This window comes from Uloborus diversus, chromosome 4 (assembly GCF_026930045.1).
Source record: "Uloborus diversus isolate 005 chromosome 4, Udiv.v.3.1, whole genome shotgun sequence".
NCBI classification, from domain to species: Eukaryota; Metazoa; Arthropoda; class Arachnida; order Araneae; family Uloboridae; genus Uloborus; species Uloborus diversus.
Genome location: NC_072734.1, coordinates 69,587,111 through 69,607,946, shown reverse-complemented (window position 1 = coordinate 69,607,946; position 20,836 = coordinate 69,587,111). Strand labels below are relative to the sequence as shown.

Below are 20,836 nucleotides of genomic sequence, written 5' to 3'. Positions count from 1 at the left end.
TTTTACCAATTTTAATGATTCAAACGTAAAAAATGAAGGAGATTTTTTTTTTGGTCATCTGCAGCTGCTTTTCAATAACAGTCACGACTTAAGCTCTCCAGCTTTCATTTGTTTCCAGGTCTCTCTATCGTACAAATGCATCTCAACTCTCATTTAAAGTGGCGCGGGAGTTTTGTTTGTTATTATTTGCAATTTGTATTTTGTGAATTTTTGTATTGCTTGAATTATGTCACAAACGACTGAAAACACAATTACTTTGAAAGGTTCTGCTGATATCGTAACAGAATTCTTCGGTAATGTCTATTGAACTGTTCTCATTTGTGTGTAAAAATGTTTAATCTGTAATGTTTCTCAGTGTTTGAATATAGTTTTGTACATTAAATGCCTACCTTATACGTAGTATAAATGTTAAATTTTCAATTTTTAGAAATCTAAACTTCGCTACACATGATCAGTTAGTTCAGTATTTGAGAAATTTGCGGTGATCCAGTCCCCTGGTACTTTTTGTTAATTTAACATTAACCAATACACCTTGTGTGTATCATATTTTGTAGTTCATGCAATTTTGCGTTTGTGAGAAAACGATGCAAACTGTCTAAACTATTATAGGGAATAAATTTAAAATCTGTTTTTGCTGCCCCCCCCCTCTCCCCCTCTTCCAAGAAGGGGATTATTCGTTTGATAAAACAAGAACGAATGCACATCGTCACAACACTTTAGGTTCTAAAAAGGAGGGAGCTGTTATTGTGAGGTTGTAACCTCAGACATTCTGAAACAATAAGAGTGATTTCCTCATTTAATTTCGTTTTGTCTTTGCTGTAAATTGATTTAGCTTTTCACTATCTGAAATATATAAACCAAAAGTAAACAAGTTCATTGCCAGAGGATTTGCTATGTTTGGGGATATTCTCTTTCCCAATGTTTGGTATCTGCTTGGCATCAATTTACTTATATTCATTTGCCCAATACAGTGATTGACCCTGCCAGATGGCTAATTGTAAGCATACTTTTTCTCCTCCGCAACCAACTATTTTGCTTATGGGCTTTGTATTACCATATTATAACAATTGAAAGCACTTAATGCTATCTTTTGTATCCCCATTTATCATCTAGTGTTAAGGGGTGCAAGTTTGCAGTGTACATGGTAAAAGACGAAGGAAAATGTTTTTGTTGATCAATCATAAAGTTGATTAATTTTCGAATTTTTCAAAAAAAGCATCACAAACATGATTTTTTGAAAAAATGAAACAATTTCATCAAATAGAATGCCTGTTAATATCTTCTATTTTAATTTATGACCAATAAATTGGACCTAAGGTCTACAAACCCGATAATGCAATCACATGGTACAGTAGAAGACCATTATAATGCACACCTTGGGATCAGATCTTTTGTGTCCTACAGGCAAGGACGTAGCCAAGGGGGGGGTCCATGGGGTCCGGACCCCCCCCCCTTCCCGAAAGACCACTGTCTGCTTTTTCTCGGTTGTTGCACCTCACGACAACAAAAATTTTACAAAGAGAGAAATTTTATGAAACCCGGTATTTTCCCCTTAAATATTCCCATTTATCGACAATTTTCCCGCGTCCGAGTCAATTCAGAACACGAGAACCTCGTGAAATAACTGCGGGTTCCCAATTGCCGCCGGTCTCTTCCTGTGTCTCGAAGAATCCATCCGAAAACGACGAATTTCCAATTCAACCCAACTGGGTTGTGACCTTGAAATTCGGCCCCTCTCCCTCAGCCCACCAAATTGCCATCGGCAAACTAATTGAAAACAAACATTCCCCAGTCTCATTGGGGTGGTTTTTTTTCTTTCTTCTTCTCGTTTTGACTCTTTTCCCGTTTGGACTTGATTTCCTAGACACACGCTGCACGAAGGACAGCCAGAGTGAGGTGCATCCCTGGTGAACTAGTAATTGAAAATCCTATTATTTTCTGTTTTAACACAGTTTTTTTCTACCACGTGCTTATAGGAAACATATCTTGAACAAAATTGTAATCAGAAGAAAATTAAGTGTACATAAACTAGGTAAGTTGTAGTGTTTCCTTTTAAAGTTTTCTTAACAATACGAGCAATTTATGTGTTAATATGTTTTCCCATTTAAAAACTAAGTTCTGACAGCAACGAAAAAAAAAATTCTACACATTTCGTGTGATTGAGGATGAGAAAAAATAAATATTAATTATCAATTTATTTTTGAACTTTATATTTTTGGTATGATTTATTTCAGATTCATTTTATATTTTGATTAATAATCTTATTTAAACTTTTAGTTTATTTTTAACAATAATAGATTACTTATCTCCCCGGAAGCTTACAACTTTTAAACTGTAATTCTGAAAAAGTTCGTTTTTTTTTTTTTAACATAAGTGAATAAATAAATTTGAAGTTGATGCAACGAAATTACTTTTCGCTGTATCAAAATTTTATGAAGTGAAGAATGAAATTGAAAATTACTTGAATATTTTACTGTAATCAGTTTATGAAATTGCAAGTTCGGCCATATTAACACATGTAATTTAAAAGTAATTATTAGAAATTCGTACTTTTAAATCTTACTGAAATGTGAGTCTATGGTCCCAAGAGAAGAGTAGCTAGTCATTTTTAACTGAAGAAAAAAAATCTTTCTTCGATGTTGTTCCATTTTTCAAGAAAAGCATATTTGTATTTGTTTCATTGGAATAAATTTTCTGATTAGTATTTACTGCCTTTTTACTGAGGAATTATTTAATAAGCGTCTATGCATCCATCATTAGTAAATTGCGGAGGTAGTATTAAACGTAACAAAAAACGGACATGTGCATTTAACTATAAAATTACTAGGTGAAAGTTTCTGCTCTTTACTGCACATATAATTAAAAAAAGGTCAATGCGAGGTACATTTTCTTGTGTTTTTCACGTCTATATTAGATTTTTTTTTAACTCTTAATTTCTTCAAGTTAAAATTATTTGCTATTTCTTGCAATAGAATATCTTTTACTAACATCACATAAAAGAAAGAAAAAAAAAGTCAATACCTACGTTATAAAATATGATATGCTTTCGAGAATACATGATGATTACAAAATCGCTCCTAGAATGAAAGTTATACCAATTTGAAAATGAAAGAATCAGAAGTGTTATTATTGTTAGATGAATTTTGGAAGGTAGATTTAAATCATTACTGGATTTTTAACCACAATCATTTTAAGATTTTTTTACAAAAGATTGTCTTTAGGCTTTTGAACATCAGATAACTGTTGAGCAAAAAATTTACAAACTGAGGCTATAAGAAACCTATAAGTTTTGATTTCAAAAATTGGCTAGCTTTATGCATATTACATATTGTTGAAAATGTATCCAATTTAATGCTACTGTATTATCGCAATCGCAAACGGGACGAAGATTACCTTAATGATCAAAATTTGACGTTTGACTCCAAATCATGAAATTTTCGAGTCGAACACTTGCTTACTGCTAATAAAGACAGTAAAGTAACCAGGTTATAATCAAATATTGACACGATAATTCGTAATAGAGTATATTGCCATTTTCCCTGTAGTTGTTTACAATTATATTTTTAATTTGAAAAAGACTGATTTGTACAGAAGTTTTTTTTGTATTGGCAGAATAAACTGAACTCGTGTTTGGTGGTGAGATAGGTGGGTGCAATGCCTCCTCTTGATCTTTTAAATAAAACATCAGAGGAAAATCGCCAATAATGTTTAAATCATTCATGACCTTATAAAAAACATTTATAAAAAGCAATCATTTGCATTTTTTCCAAAATGTTATTAAAATAAAAATACGTGGATGCTTAATTTCATTCACCATACATTCCATTACTCGACAGGTAAAAGATCTCTCAGGTATTCATTTGGCTTGACAAAATTAAACCCCTAGTGCAGTTTCGCACCGAAGAGAGCTCAAGTGTCTCCATCTGGTGGAAACTCGGCATCGAAATTTCCTGTGCAGTCACATCCGCGCCTTAATGGTAGCATTTGAAAGACTAGATGCCATATCGGTGGTTCGCACTAGATCCGAAAAGGCTAAAGCCTCTAACGAAGCCCCATTAAAAAGAAAAAAAATACCATAACGGATCCTAAGATAGCTTATTTTACCAATTTGTTTTGCAAAAAAATAATAACGATTTTTAAAAAAACGGCAATACGCTTTTTTTTTTTTTAATGATTGCAACAAAGGAAGTCTCCATACCATCAAAGAGTTAATAGTTTGTTCAAGTTTTTAAATGATGGTTAGAAATGATAATTAGAAAACGGATAAAATTAGAAACTTCATTCAATTTCGTATAATCAAAAGAATGTTATAAAGTAGATAAATAAAGAACTAGTTCAAGTTTTTTAAATGAAACCTTGCTAATATTTTCGTCAAGAGGGTGGTTGAATTTTGCCAGAAATCTTGTTCAAATCGGACAGGGTGGCGGAATTACGTTATATTGCATTCATTATACATTCGACTCGATAGATATAGATTTCTTTATTTTTTTCAAATAAAATGATTTGTACATATTTTGTTGAAATATATTACAAAGCTTTAATATTTTATTAAACTATTACCTGCGTTTTCCAAGTAATCCATAGAACAGTTTTCGTTTTCCAATTTTCTTTTATTGTGAACTTTTTATTAATAGGAATTATATCACTCATTTTCACAGCATCAGAACAGAGGAAGCTTATGTGATGGAATTTTTCTATCCATGTATGAAAACTTAGTATGGGAAAACTTTTAGTTTAATGTTAATTTTATAAACTGACAATAATTTTTTAATAAATGCTCTATCAATTTCAATTATTTAATTAATTTTAGTTAATTATCATATTTTAATAATTAGTTTTAATTTGATTTATTTTTGAACGTAAATATGAGCTACTAATTTTGCTTTAGCATGCCTCCTCTTTTGAAGTTCGTGAAACCTTGGACCCTCCCCCCCCCCTTAACAAAGTTCTAGCTACGTGCCTGCTACAGGTTTTGCGTCGTAATAAAAAAAAAAGTGATTTCACAAATTTTGACACTAACATTCAGAATATATCCATATATTAGTACTTCAGAATGAATTTTATCTGCAATGAGTATTAAAGCACTAATATTACAATTAGTCATTCACAAATAAATGTGTTTCACAATTAAAAGAAAGTGAATTATCCTGCACTTCTGCTAGCTTCATGGTTTCATAACAGCTGCATTTTCAAGAGCCATCTGAAATTTTCTGTTTACTGTGAATACTGATTTTTATTTTAAAGCTTTGAATTACAATGGAAAGATAAAAAACTGTTTCAAAATTTAATTTGCTTCACCAGTTTTAGGTTTGCAAAGCAAAACAGAGGGATTAATTAAACTTCAAAACCTATTGTTTACTATTGAAAGGTTGGCATTATATAGGTATTCTACTGTATTTTATTGAACAAATTTTATTTCAGAAAGTGTTTTCAGTAGTGCTGAGTAATTTTCAGAAATCTGGAACTTTTTTTTTTTTTTTTTTTGATGGTTTTCATCAAGATTGCAGTTATAAACTGAATTTCTCTTTTAAAGTAAGTATTTTTGATCCTTAATTATTTGTATTATAATTAATTTATTATAATACAAAAAACATTTTTTGTATTACATGCATGTTGTGTTATAAGAAACAAATTTACAATTGCATTAACCCTTAACAAGCATAACTCAATGAAACATTTCTTTTTTGATTATGTGGTATCATTTTGAAAAAACTTTGTTATGTCAACTTCTTATAATCAAGTTAAAAATTTTAATTTCATGTATCAGCTTAAAGTCACATTTTTGTTTTAGATTATGGCATTAATAGTATCATCTATCAAAGAGGGATATCATCCTGTGGAATCTTTTTCTAAAGAAAAAAAATATGGACTCACTCTCCTAATGACTGAAGATGAAGAATTAAAAACTTTCATATCTACTATTTTGAAACAACTCCAAAGTAATTTTTAAATTGTTATTTTAATGCTATGTATCCCCTCAAATATTAGCAATTATTCAGAAATTTTCTGAAATTATAGCATTTGATTTTTTACTCATTTTTAAAGAACTTTCTTACCAGTTTTTGCAAAACAATCATTTATCATTACACAGGGTGTCCACACTATTGGTGGACCAATAGCTAATTTCTAAACCGTTAGAGATAAACATATATAGCTTCAAATGAAAAAAAATCTTTAAATTCTGTAAAGAATCAAAAGTAATGAAACTTTTGTCAAAAAATAAAAAATGTGAACAAAATTACAATATTTAATTTTTATACCGTTCCCCAGTCCTAGCAATTATATTTAGTAAAATATATTCTTGACACAATAACATTTAAAACTAAAAAATAAAATAAAAAAATCGCTCTTCTAGGACCAAAATTGGCGGAGTTATAAAGTTTTGAAAAAGGTTTTTTGAAGATTTTATGACGTCAGAGAGAGAGCTCTTAAGAGGATGTATGCGAATTGACAAAGTGTGTTAATAGGTTTAAATTTATTTTGGGTTCTTGTCATCAGGAGGCAATATTAATGGTAGAAAAGACTTTGTAAGTACTATTTATAAGCTCAAATATATATTTATGATTAAAAGCTTTTTTTTTTAATCTGATTTGTTTCAAGAATATCTAATTTCCATACGTGACTTTGATTGGAAAGCATAATTTGTATCTCAATTTATGTAAAAGGTTACCACTGTATTTAAATTTACACAGTACTGATAAAGGTAAAAAATTAGTATATTTAAAAGAAAAGGGAAAACTAAAAGATTAAATTATTTAGAACTTCTGTTATGGTATTTCAGAGGGCAGACAATAACTTTGTAAAGCTAAAAAAAAAATGTTTTTTTTTCTTTTTATGCATTTCATTTAATGGTTGTAAGAAGAGTTTCCAGGCAAGAAAAAAAAAAGTTGTGCTGACTTAAATGTTCTCGTTAGTCTTATTTTCCTTATTCTTTTAGAAAAACTGATTTGATTGCTTGCCGTGTTTCATAAATTAATTGATGTGTGCGAATTTTTTTCTTGTATCCATCCCATTTCATTTGTAGAACAAAAAAACTCAACGAGTAAAGGTCAACATTCAGAAAATTTCTATGTGGCCAATGGCCACTAGACCCAAAACACTTAGTTACCACCACTGTCGCCGAGTGTTGAAGTACAAAATGAGAGGAGTTTTTGCTACTTTCATGAAAAAACAAATAAATAGAACTTTACAGAATTATATTTCAAAAGCTATAAACATAAACATGCATTTCCTCCCCCCCCCCCAAAAAAATAGATAAATAAATCCAGGCCTGGATCTGCAGACCCGCAATGCGGGAGGGCCCACATCCTTAAGGGGCCCAACGGCTCAAGAAATTGAAGACAAAATGGAAACAAACTAGCACTAAGACTTATCAACATTACAAATATATACTTCTGGCCTCTGGGGAGGGACCCTACAGATTTTGTAGAAAGGGGTGCCTAAAGTTTATAGATCCAGGCCTGAATAAATCATTGAAACTTGGCAGAAAACTGGATTTCAGATGAAATTTACAAAAAATACAATTTTGCTGATAAAGTTTCATTTTTCTAGAAAATAACTACAGTTGACTCTGTTTAACGACTTTCAAGGGACCGCAAAAAAATGGTCCTTAAATAGAATGCTTTTAACACTATAGTGTACCATCTGGGACCGTGAAAAGCCGTCGTTAAATAGAGCGTCATTAAACAGAGGGCCAACTGTAATTTAAAAAAAAAAAAACATAATTTCTAGCCTTTTTCATGTTATTTTCAGTATTTCTCCTATCGCAATTTGTGATGGCAAGGAACATTGTTTGAATTTAAGATGTTAAAAAAATTGAATTTAAATTCTGTTTTTCGCAATTTCGAATTGCAAAAGCCTATTTGTTGGGTTTCTTGTTTCCACAAATGGAATGGAATAGAAATGACTAAGAATTTGCACCCGTCATAACATTATGACTTAATTTTCTGGAACAGATAATACGACGTATATCCATAAAAAAGAAGTGATTAGGTTGTGGTAATAAAGATAAAGATTTTATGGCTGATATCCACTAGTACACTTATCATAATCTCAAATGATGAAAATGAATCTCAGATGATGAATCTTAAATGATGAGAATTAGTAATCTCGAAATTTTGTATGACGATAAAGTTTTGCTGTTTAAGTTCATCTACATAGATGTTTTTTCTGTAAAAACGTACTTGCTAAATCTTTTCAACTGTTAATATTGCCCCCTGATAATAAGAACCGAAATAAATTTAAACCTATTAACACACTTTGTAATTCGCATACATCTCCTTAAGAGCTATGTCGCTGACATCATAAAATTTCCGAAAATATTGATTTTTCAAAAATTTATAACTCATAACTCAGTCAATTTTGGTCGTAGAAGATTGATTTTTTTTAAAGTTCATTATGTAAGTGTGTCAAGAACATTTTACTAAAGATAATTGCTAAGACTGGGGGGACTGTATAAAAAAGATTTCGCAATTTTTCAAAATTGATTTTTTGGCAAATATTTCATTAATTTTAATTCCTGACGGAATTTAAAGATTTTTTCCAATTAGAACTATACGCTTATCCCTTAACAGCTTAGAAATTAGCTATTGGCCCACCAATAGAGTAGACACTCTATATATTTTGTTATGCCTTGAGGTTTTTGTTTACTGAACTTCATCAAGATAGAGATTTTAACTATGTCACTATGCATCTATGCAATTAAACCCGGTGGTTCTTTGACGTTCCATGGTTGCTGATGATGCATTCTAGCCTGAATTTAAGCTCTTAACAGAAAATATATAGATGAACAATGTTTATCTTACAATCATTGGCCAAAAAAATAAACAATGCTTAAAGTGTAAAATAGCAACAAAGATTGCATACAACGTATTTTGGTGTTCGAGGAACCCCATTTAAATGCAAAATGAGACTGTTTCCATGAGCACACATCTTTTTGCATTGAAAAAATAGGTTTATTGTAGTCTCAAACAACTTTTCTAAACGATTTATTGATATCTTGCACTTTCAAAACTTGTGTTTTTTTTTTTTTTTTTTTGACAATTTCTTCTGGATGTTAGAATTTGTTTGTAGTCTCTGGCGTAATTTATATTTATTTATATTTTGTGAAATTTAAACAAGCAGTTATAAGTAAATCAATTTTTAAAAAAAACCTTAAGTACATCACGATGTAAGGTTTGCGATACATCACTATGTAGAAATTCCAACACCGGACAGCCCTAATAGCAACATTGAAAATATGGTAATATTTATTATATAAATATCAACGATTATGAGCTAATTATGTCATAAAATAAAAATTGAATTTCTATCGCAAATGTTCCTGCCTAAAGTTGTGAAAAGTGTTCATTAAACAAGCTAAATATTAATCAAACCTTATTTATGGTACATTTTATTAGCAATGAAATCTAATATTAATTGCAAGAAATATATGTTTGTGATCATGAGAAAATATCAATTATGTATTAATTGGCCTTGTGCAGTCTACATAATGATAATTTTAAAGTACCGCTGTTGTGGATAACTCATTCCAAAATCGAGGCACCCTTTTTAGTGTTCAAGACTTCGTGTCCGCCTTGACTCTCTCGCGCCCCCCCCCCCCTCCCCAGGAAACTTTGAAATGACGAGCCTGATTCCATCTTTAATTATAACAATATTTAATATATTTGCAATTTCATTTCTAGTTTTTTATTGGATTATTTATTTATTTTATTATTATTGTTTTATAATGTATTTATGTTTTGCCAGATTGGCTACTGACTAAAGAAGTTCATAGGCTTGTTGTAGTTATATCTAACTTTCATACCAAAGAGACTTTGGAGCGGTGGGAATTCAAAATAGAATGTCAAGGAGAAATGGATGGCAGGTAATAGATTTTAATCTATTATGAAATTTCAGTTTCTAGTTGAATGCAATTATTTTATTTTCCGCTACATCATGCAGGTTATTATACTAATTCAATAACAACTAGGCAAAGGAAAAGCCTGCAAAAAATGCCTTTTTTTAAATAAAACCTAATGCGGGGGGGGGGGGGACTTTTTGAAGGGCTACTACAGAAATTCCAAAAATTTTTAATTGAAAGAACAAGGAATCCTGGTCAAAAATTCTTTTGAGTAATTTTTGCCATAACATTTTAATGACACTAATGTGGCCCTATTGATGGTATAGCTTAGTATTTTAAATAATGCAGCATAGAATGCATTATGTCATTCTTCTCCAGTTGTTATTTAGGATGTTTCTTTTTCATGTAAAATTCTGAAGGTTTTTTTTTTTTTTTTTTTAAACTTGTAGAACATGAATAACAATCAAAAATTGCAGTTTTGAAAGGGGAAAAGGAGCGGCTTTCTTTTACCCGTTTCGACCATTCATTTATTTTGTCCTAATTGTATGTGCAAACCTGTCAACCCCTTATTTGTAAAATTCAGAAGATAATTTTTATAATTGCGAAAGAAATAACATAGCATAATAAATGTGCAAGATTTTAATTGGTATCAAACTTGTGTGCATGCTTAACACTAGAAAGACGATGTTTTCCGTATACCTAGAAAGACTAGCAGCAGTCATTTTGACCGCTATAATTTATAAACGTGAAAATGATTTATTTTCGGGATTTTTAATCATAGAAAAGATTTGTTTTGATGCATTATAAATTCATTTAACAATTTAATCATAGTATAACCTGTAAATTAGTCTGATAGAGCTTTTTTTAATTTAATTTTATATTGTATCAAGTGAAAAGCATGTATCCATTAAGTAATTGATATTGCGAAAGAATAAATTTGTACAAAATAGAGGACATTTTCTAAGCATATAATCACTAACAAGTATTTTCAGCTATTCATGTGATTCATTTCTTAAATGCATAAATATCGTAATATACTTACATTACTCTTCTTTACAATATTTACAAATAATCATCTTTATCACTTTGCCTGTACATGAGCCACAAACTGTCTTTTTTGCAATCAGAACAAATAATCATAGTTTTATTTCTGCATTATTTCAGTTGACATCGTTTTTGTTTTTTCTCTCAGGTAGAAACTTTATCATCATCTTTTTGTGCAATGCTAGGTTTCGAAAAATTATCGCAATCAATTGATGAAGGAATATTATTTTCATCGCTAGGAATGTATTCCTCTTCAGATAATTCAAACTACACATCCAAACCAGAATCAATTTTGGGTAAATCCTGCAACATTTGCAGGAATTCATTTTCTGATAAATTTTGCTTTCCAATGGTCCTTTGCGACATCATAAAGATAATTATTATACTGGACCTTTCAATAACATGGAAGAAAACAAATGCCTATGTTTCAAGCCAAACACATGTTTTGGTGCAGGAAATAATTCCAGCACAAGTTTTTAGAATCCACCAGTTATAAATTAATCCTTTTTCAAAACCAAAAGAATATTATGTGTCTGGTCACATGCTTTTCAAAGTCATCTTTCTCAACTTTGCCCCTTGCTATAACAGCAGAAAAAAAAGAAGCACGTGACCAACAGGTGTTTCACATTTTCCTAACGGTTCAAAGAACTGCACCTGACCACCTACTCGAACCCACTAATTACAAAAGAATGCTATTCACCCTGACTTCTTACAAAAAATCCATAGTGTACATATGTGATAAGAGAAAAAGGAACAAAACCGGAAGCATAAATAACATCGATCAAAATGACCGCTCAGTCTTTCTAGGTATAAACATTTATAGCGACTGTAATAATGAGGCTAAAGAAATAAAATTTACTTTTGTGAGATCTTAATAAATAGTTATTAAAAGTCAATAAAGGGAAAAGACTTTGAAAATTAAACGCATCAAATACGAGCGTTTGAATATCGTTTGCAGTCAAAATGACGCCTCTGTCTTTCTAGTGTTAAAGTAGTGACGGTGCACTAAGCACCAGGGTTTGAAAATATCATGGTATTTTGATGTATATTCGGATATTTTGATATAGGTATATCCAATATTTTCAATTAGCACAAACAAAAGTCTTCACAATAGTAAATGCATCCTCAAATCACTCTTTATTTTCTTATATTGTTTTTACAATATGTAGACTTAAAATGAAGGTTTCTTTCATTATTAATTTATATCTAATATTTCATTAAACATTTTAATCATTTTGATGATGTTAACTTAGCATTAGCTCTTTTACTCAGTTTTCTTCTGTTAACTACTCTTACACAGTTATATGATTCAGAAATAAAATATATGCATTAGTCGATGCACAGTCAATAAGACATTTTCTTTTTTTCTGACCAATGTTTAATATTTAATTAGGCACATTTAATATGAATCAAAACTTACATTACTAATAATTTTTTATGAATGTAAAATAAAAAAAGAATATTATATTACTTTGTTATATTAATACATCATAAAAATATAGTACATAACTTTTTGGTTATTTTTGATGATAAATGAATAATATTACTATGATCAATATAATTTTTACATTAAAAATACCGCAGTTACTAAAATAAATATCAAAATATCATGAAATTTTCAAAATAAATATTTGATATATATCAACAAACCCTGCTAAGTGCTGAATACCCAAACCTTTGACAACTGTTCATATTGAGGATTAGCATTGAATGCACTTCAAAATGTATAATATACTATACTCCATGTGGTTAATTATTCTTAGTTTCCTACAGTATTGTCAGTGTATGGTGTGTTTTTCAATTTATATCTCAATTTAAGATATTGATTAGGTATGTGGACAAAAGAAATAGAATTCTTTCTGAAAATATTCCTTAAATATGATGCGATGGGTATTCCCATTGCATCATATTTTTAAATTGTGTGATAGATGATCAAATTGTATTATAATAGGACTAGAAAGTTGCCCATTAAGGTATGATGGGTGAAAATTGCTTCTACTCTTCTATATTTTAATGAAGCAACTGCCTGTTTGGCGATATTTTGGGAGTTGAAATTTTGACCTTTACTCCAGTGGATTAACCCTAAAATCCAGCAGATAGCGTTCTTTTGTTTCTTCATTCCCCTGAAATGACAATCTTACCAGTAAAACAGTTAACTTACCGGATCAAGTTCAGCCTTGTCACAATAAAACCTTTCCCTGCATATTAAACATCACCAAAACATATCAAATTATCATGCCGTGGCGCGAGTTTCATTGTTGAAACACACAGGTTACTCGATCATCGGCTATTATTTATATGAGGATGATAATAAACATTGAAAGTTGTTTATCATGTGATGTGACAGTGACTAACTTGAAATACATTTTATAACTTTAATTATTAAGAACACACAAATAATGGGCACTTACCTTATAATTTGGTTTATAAAAAATAATAAAAAATTAGCTTTTTATAATATTGATAATCCTTTGCATGTTTAAAATCAGGGATTTTTGTAATTTCCTTGATCAATGACAATGTAATTGGTTCCCAGATTAATGCATTTAAAAAAATGAGATATTGTACCAATCATTGTTGAATAGAATATAATTGATAAAAAGTCCTTAAGTGGGACCATTACTTGCACCCTAGTAGAAAATAAAAATAATGATGATTTGTTGTCATAAATTTAAAAGCTAGAAATGTTTGTGGAGTGTTTCGTGCAACATTTTAAAAGCTTCATTTTAAAACAACTAAAGCTGTTTTTATTGTAATCGATCAATTAGGGCAACGGCACCAGAAACGGATAAGAGTCTAGTAACAGACAGTCATAAGTTTGGAATTAAATAATAAGAATTTTAGGCGGATAAGACTGATTTTGTGCTGTTGCTCATGAATACAGTGCAAAAATCTAGTGTTATCAGAATGAGTTTTTGCAGCCAGTTGGTATTTAAAAGGCAGTGGTGGAAGGCTATGAATAGACACCAGGAGGTCAGCTATTGTTTCATGTTCATTTGAATTAAATACGGTTTTAGTTCTAAAAATAAAGATCTTTTGAGAATTTTGAAGAGAAGAAAGGAATTTGGTCCATTACTCATCCTTTCCTCATCCTATCTGTCACTTGGTATCCTCAGATTTTTTGGTGTCTGTTACTGAAGGATCGGACCTTTTTTTGGATGTTGAGCAAATAAAAATGATTAACTAATTAAGAGGATCCAGAAGCAGTCAAGCAGATGAGATGTAGTTGCATGAGAGAAAAAGTTTAAAAATTCTAAATACATTTAAAGGCTTAGAAAATTTAGTTAACCTGAGAACAATGTCTTAAGCATGTTACTGGTGCTGTTACCCTAAGTATAATACAATGTAACTTATTTTATTTCTTATCAGCTTTCAAATTAAGTAAAATATATTATTAGTTACTGAATGGCAGAGGAGCAGAAAACGTTTCTACTGCCAAAATTTCTGCCAATCCATATGAAAATTTTACAGACTTCATACAAAAAAAGATATTCTGTTGTACTATAGGTATAGAGAATTTTGTAAACAAATTGCATCTTTAAAGACTTACAGACTCAACTTGAAGCTTGTCTAGGCTTAGGTTTTTAAAAAGATAATACATGTGAATTTGAGCTAGTATTTTTCTAATGTTTATTAATAAATAAATTAATAGCCTACAAATAATAAAAATGTAATAATTAGTGATGCAAAAAGAAAGTGCATACAAAAGACATGTGAAAAAAAAATTACAAAAAATTTGGAAAAATAAAATAGTATCAGCAAAAATATTTTAGAATTATATTATTAAGTAGGCTACAATATTAAATAAATTAATTGAAATGACTGCCTAGATTGATGAAAGAAATTTTTAAATTGGAGAAATTCTTGACACTTGTAATTTTGTCAGAGCATCAGAATTTTCTGATTTATATATTCAATTGCTATTGGCAAATGACGGTGCAATCAGATTTTGAAATGCATGAAATCGGGACAAAAGCGTAAAACGCAGCCATATTGGGTAAATTTTCTTGTAATCTTTAAAAATTGGCAAGTATGCAAGTCAGGGGCCTGCACAGGGAGAAGGGACACCTCTTGGCAAGGACCCAAGCCTGAAGGGGGCCCAAGACTTTTAAAAAGGTGCAAACATATGTCAGGACGTAGGGGTAAATAATATGAAGGGCCATTAAAGTCATTTGTAACAGGCTCCAAAATTTCTGTGCACGCCCTTGATGCAGATGTACCATTTTACTGTCAGGAAAATTTTAGTTGCAAAAACTAGATAAAACTGATTAAAAATAAGCATCTAATTGTTATGACATGTTATTTACAATTATTTTATTTTGACATTTTCATTACAAAACACATGATGATATATTATGAAGTTATAAATATTAAAATTATTTTACCACAATTTTCCTAAAAACATATAATTCCACAATTGTAATCGTGTTAGAAAAATGCATGTTAATGAAATGAATTTCACATTGTTTTCCATGTTCAAAAAAAAAAAGTAACAAGTTGCACTTCTTCCTTTTTTTATCATTTTTTCCCCCTGCCAACTTGATAATCCAAACTTTCATCAAGCCTGGATGAACAAAAAGGTGTGCTCTACAAAATATTAAATTTTAATAGAGGATAACCATCATGATGTCATTACCATCTTAAGAGATGTTTGGGAGAGAACTGTGACCAGGCCCAGCTCCTGGGGTAGGCAAATTTCATGATGGCAAAATGTAACAGGGCAAAGGAGGGGGGGGGGGAATGAAAAACTCAAATTTGTTCCTTAGTTTTTTTCTTTGCGGATCAAGTTGCAGCAATACGAAAGAGTATGCTCAATGATTTAAAATATATATATATACATTATTAAGACAAGGGGACGGCACTTGTCACTTGCAGTAAAACTACTAAAGCGGGCCTTGACTGACTCATACTTCAAAAATAGATTTTGAAATCAAATTGTTTTTGGGAGGATTAAACCTTTTAAGTAAAAATTAATTCTTTTTTTACATTAAACATCATAATATCCTGTCTTAAATTCCTATATTATCTTTGACTGTAAATTTCAGTTTACATCTCAAATCTTGTGCCAAGTTTAGACAGCTGTAGATTTTATTTCAATGGCATTGTGAGAGTAAACTACATAGTGTATGAAGCTAGATGCATTAGCTGTTGCTAAAATATATTTAGAATCATGCCTTAATGTTCCATTTTACGATTGAAAATATTTGATTTAACAAAATATTCATCACTTGCTTTTTTATTTTCAGTGGCAAACAAAAATCAAAAGATATCAAAGAAATTCAAAATGAAATTAGAGCTATTATTCGTCAAATTACTGCTAGTGTTTCCTTCCTACCTCTATTGGATAATGCTTGTAAGTATACCCATACAATATTTTGTTATTATCAAAGTTTGCCAATATATATCATGATGTATTGTTCATTCGTTATTAAAAATAACGAAAAAATTATAACTATATTTCTATAGTGTATTAATACATCATTAATGTAACAAAGTAATATAATATTCCTCTTTTCTTTTATAATCAAAAAATTGTTAGTAATGTAACAATTTTAATACAGATTAAAAGTGCCTAGCTAAATATTAAACATTGTTCAGAACAAAAAGAAAATGTCTCATGACTATGCACTGACTAATGCATATATATATATATATATATATATATATATATATATATTTTTTTTTTTTTTTTTTTTTTTTGAGTTATATAACTGTAAAACTAAAGAAAAATGATTAAAACAGTTCATTCTGAATTTACTCCATTAAAATTGATAAAAATGTAAAATAAAATATTATATTTTTAACGAATTAGAATCTTAGAAAGAAACATTAATTTTAAGCCTACATATTGCAATGAGAAAATAAAGAGTGATTGAAGATGCACTTACTATTTTAAAGATTTTAGTTTGTACTGATTGAAAACATCATGGTATTTTCTAACCCTGATTATTATAATCGAACTTATCTACTATGAATTTCAAGGAAAAGAGAAAAATGAATAAGAAAGGAGATTTTTAAGTTAGCAATTTTCATAACTTCTGTAATTTTTATCCCTCAAAACTAGTTAATTCTCTTTATATGATTTTACTGATTGAGTCTGAGTTCATGCAAGCGGTACAAAATTGACGTCTTTTGGTAAATTTCCGTCATTTAACAAGCTTTTGTGACAGAGTGAGATGGAACAAGATAAAATTTTAGAAGTAATAATAAATGAAATCTGGCAAAGTTCAGCTCACTCTGTATTTTCATTGAAACTACTACCTGATCATAGTAAAGAGTAAGCTACTACTCATTACCTAATGATGAAAAATAAATTGTTCTCAAGTAAAGTGAGATAATGTTTTTTTTAATCATAATAATTCTTATGAACAGTAGAACCTCAATTAACCAAAACTCTCCGTTAACCAAATTCGGTTTCGTTTTCTTTTCTTTTTTTTTTTTTGTTTTTTTTGTTTCACTTTCTACCATCATTCAAAATATTCTCTTCACAAACATGCATTTTAGTTATTATTGTGTCCTAACTATGAGTGCAGATAATTTTTTTTTAGAATTCCCTTTTGCAAGCTTAATTCTCGTTATGACTACTTACTCTTCCTCACCTTCACTAACTGAGCTGGAGGTCCAGCTCAGTTAGTCCTATGCCAGGCTGATAAGTGCTAATAAGCACGAAACTGCAGTCTTCGGCTGGAATTTACTGAGCTGGCGGTGTATTTCATGTATGTTTGCCTTAGCCCTGGCTGTAGGGCGGTAACTTACTGAATAGATTTTGAATAGGTTTTTTAATTTTGTTGTAAAAAATAGTTGGTTTTCCTATTTTTGTGATGTATAGCTATATTTGATGAGTTATTTTTAATTTTATTTCATGGAATATTTTATTACTAATTTAAGTACAGTTGGCTCTCTGTTTAACGACGCTCTATTTAACGACTTTCTCATTGAACGACGGCTTTCTAAGGTCCCAGATGGTCCACTGTAGTGTTAAAAGCATTCTAATTAAGGACGTTTTCTATTTAAGGATGATTTTTTGTGGTCCCTTGAAAAGGAGATTCAACTGTATAATAATGATAGAAATATAAGTTAATATTTTTTTGAAAACAAAAAGTAAAATATGTAACTTCCTTTTTTGGCATGGCAAATTTCCATCAGCAATTATTTTAATTCATTGAATACTGCCTGTCAATTGCCTTGACAAATTTTGAATTTGCCTTGATATTTTTTTGTTAAACTTTGTGCAATAAGTAAGTACCAAATAAATATTTCTAATTCTTGAGTTGCATTCTCAATATCATAATAATTAATCTGTTTATCTTTTTTGCTTAAGGTTCTTTTGATGTGTTACTTTACACAAATAAAGACATACCTGTACCAGATGAATGGGCGGATAGCACTGCTCATCTGATTCCTAACTGTGAAGAAGTGAGATTAAGCAACTTTTCAACATCTGTTCATAAAGTTGATCCAGCTGTTCAGTATAAATCTTGTGATTAGTTTACTAAGCTTCACTGAACTTAATGATATTTCGACAATTCCGTTGAAGTTGTTGTAAATTTATTTTGCTGAGAATTGTAGTTTATACATTATAATTGATTGTTACTCATATTTTCATATGTATATATGCGTCCTTGAACTTTTTGTACCAAAAAAAAAAAAAACTAACCTCTGAATACTATATACAATAGGATGGTCTCAGTGATCAGTTTTAATTTTTATATAGAAGTGAATAATTATTTTAAACATCTTTGATATCTACATGCGTTTTTTTTTTTTTTAAAGAAAAACTACTCACAGACAGCCATTTTTTTACAACATTTGAAGAATGCATATTTGCTGAAGTAGTTTGAAAATAGGTTTTTAAAAAAGTACTTTGAATGTAATGAGAAGTTATAGAAAAGTTTTATTCATAATTAAAGGATTCATTTGTATTTTAAGCACAGCACTATTTTTGTAAAAATATTTCAGCATATGTAAGAATTTTTTATGTCCTTCATTTAGTGCGCTCTGGTAGAACTATGTTTGTCTTATGTAATTAAATAAAACCTTTAACTTTCATACCTGTGTAAGCTTTTTTAGTTCTAATTAGTGTTGTCATTAATCTTTGATGTTTTACATAGTACTATTTTTTAACTTTGCTTTATGCTGCATGAAAAATATCAAAAAGGTTAGACTAAAATTAAACCACACATAGTTAAACGTTCATGGTCTAATTTCAGGTAATTTGCATTAAATGCTTTTTACTTCGGAATAAGATTCAGAATTTTTGACTACTAAAGATGTGAAATCTTCAAAATGTTACCAGAGCATATTGTACCACTCTGCCTAAATTATTTGCATAACACATTATGTAATGTCATTGAATATTCATTGGATATTTAACTATAAGGAGTGAAGTTAAATAAATTTGATTGAGCTTACTATGATTTGTCAAAGATGTAAAAAGACAGCTTCCTCTTGTGTATATTCTGTACAATTTTGTCTTTCCTTATTAAAATTTATAATTTTATTTTGTAGTCATTCCTTTGAAGAAAATAATTGTAAGTTTCAATTTTAAGTATTCATTACAATAGTAATTTACAATTTTGTTTTTAGAATTGCTAAAAATAAGGTCACAGGAGAAAAAGTCAAAGAGCAAAAATCCCTGTCTGTAATTTTACATTTAAGTTTACAGTCCATTTCTAAAAAAAAAAGCTTTGAAATTAGTGAGTATTGCATTTTAGTGCTCTACTGTATTTAAAGATTCTATATTTAAAGATATTTGTTCACAGTATATCAACAACCAAATGAAGGATAAAAAGAATGCCCTGTTCAACATGTTTTCATAGAGATGGATGTTTGCTTTACAAGTAGGAGAACAGCATTTCAAAGGGACAGAGAATATTTGTGCTTTTTTTTTTATTATCAGAGTCAGAAAACTGTTGTTGATTGATTGTTTGCCTAGGCTCTAATGACACAAAAACACAAATATACACAGATTCCCTTGACAAATGCTACAAGATCCCATTTCGTTCCTAATGCTTGATCTCTTACCACTGATAGAATTCAAATAGTTCAAGAACTGGAATGCTTGAAATTTTTTGCAAGAGGAATCATAAGGAAAAGCATTTCTCAAAAGTGTATGAGAACGCCACAACTCAATCAATACCTACATCCTAAGTAAGGCATCATTTTAAAGAGTTTTTTCACAGCTTTTAGCCAGAAATAAAGATGTAATTCACATTTAGTTGTTTTGAAACAGTGTGTTGAAGTGTTGTTTAGTTGTGTTGAAAAATAGATTTATTCTGTGTTTTATTATGCATTGCTTCAATGCATAGCATACCAATATAGAGACTAATCAGCCTCAATGGTTAGAGTGCCATATGCTAATTTTCCTCAGTTGTGAGTTCAAATCCCCATGAACTGAGAAATATCATTTTAAATGGCTTATTTTCTTCAGCAAAATTCTGACCCAAATTTCTATGGTTATGCAATATGAACCAGGGGTCCCCAACTCTATGCCCCAAGGCACCACAGTGCCCGCCAAACGTTCCGCACTCGTGTGCCTGCTGCATGCGATCAGGGTAAAAGAAAAATAATAAAATCATGCAAAAGTTTTTTTCCTTCTTTATGACTAACCATCAAAATTTGTGTACAATGCGAAAGCACACATTTCAGAGCTTGTTTCTATACAAACAGAAGAACTGGAGATATAGAAATTTTGTCTGTCCAGGGTAGGGGCTGGGCAATGCATCGCAAAAAAAAAAAAAACGGTGTGCATTTAGAGGCCGGTCCACCATTGTTGCCGTTTTAATCTCGTAATTGTATTAAAACACTGGGGAAGCAAGGACACCACAATGGAAGCTCCTTGTGACCTACCAAAAAGGTTCTTACTCCAAAAAAAAAAAAAATATATATATATATATATATATTCTGACGTTTCAGTAACTGTATAAAATGTGAAATTGCCTTTTTAAAATA

The 20,836-nt window shown here is 30.1% G+C and overlaps 1 protein-coding gene across 1 annotated transcript; it reads left to right on the top strand.

Moving 5' to 3' along the window:
* Positions 1-220: 220 nt before the first annotated feature.
* Positions 221-18,498, top strand: LOC129220465 (mitotic spindle assembly checkpoint protein MAD2A-like). Its single transcript, XM_054854886.1, is given in 6 exon segments — positions 221-293; positions 5,792-5,829; positions 5,831-5,939; positions 9,748-9,865; positions 16,132-16,238; positions 18,207-18,498. Coding segments are annotated over 6 exon segments (606 nt in total). The 5' UTR covers positions 221-226; the 3' UTR covers positions 18,374-18,498.
* The last annotated feature ends 2,338 nt before the right edge of the window (positions 18,499-20,836 follow it).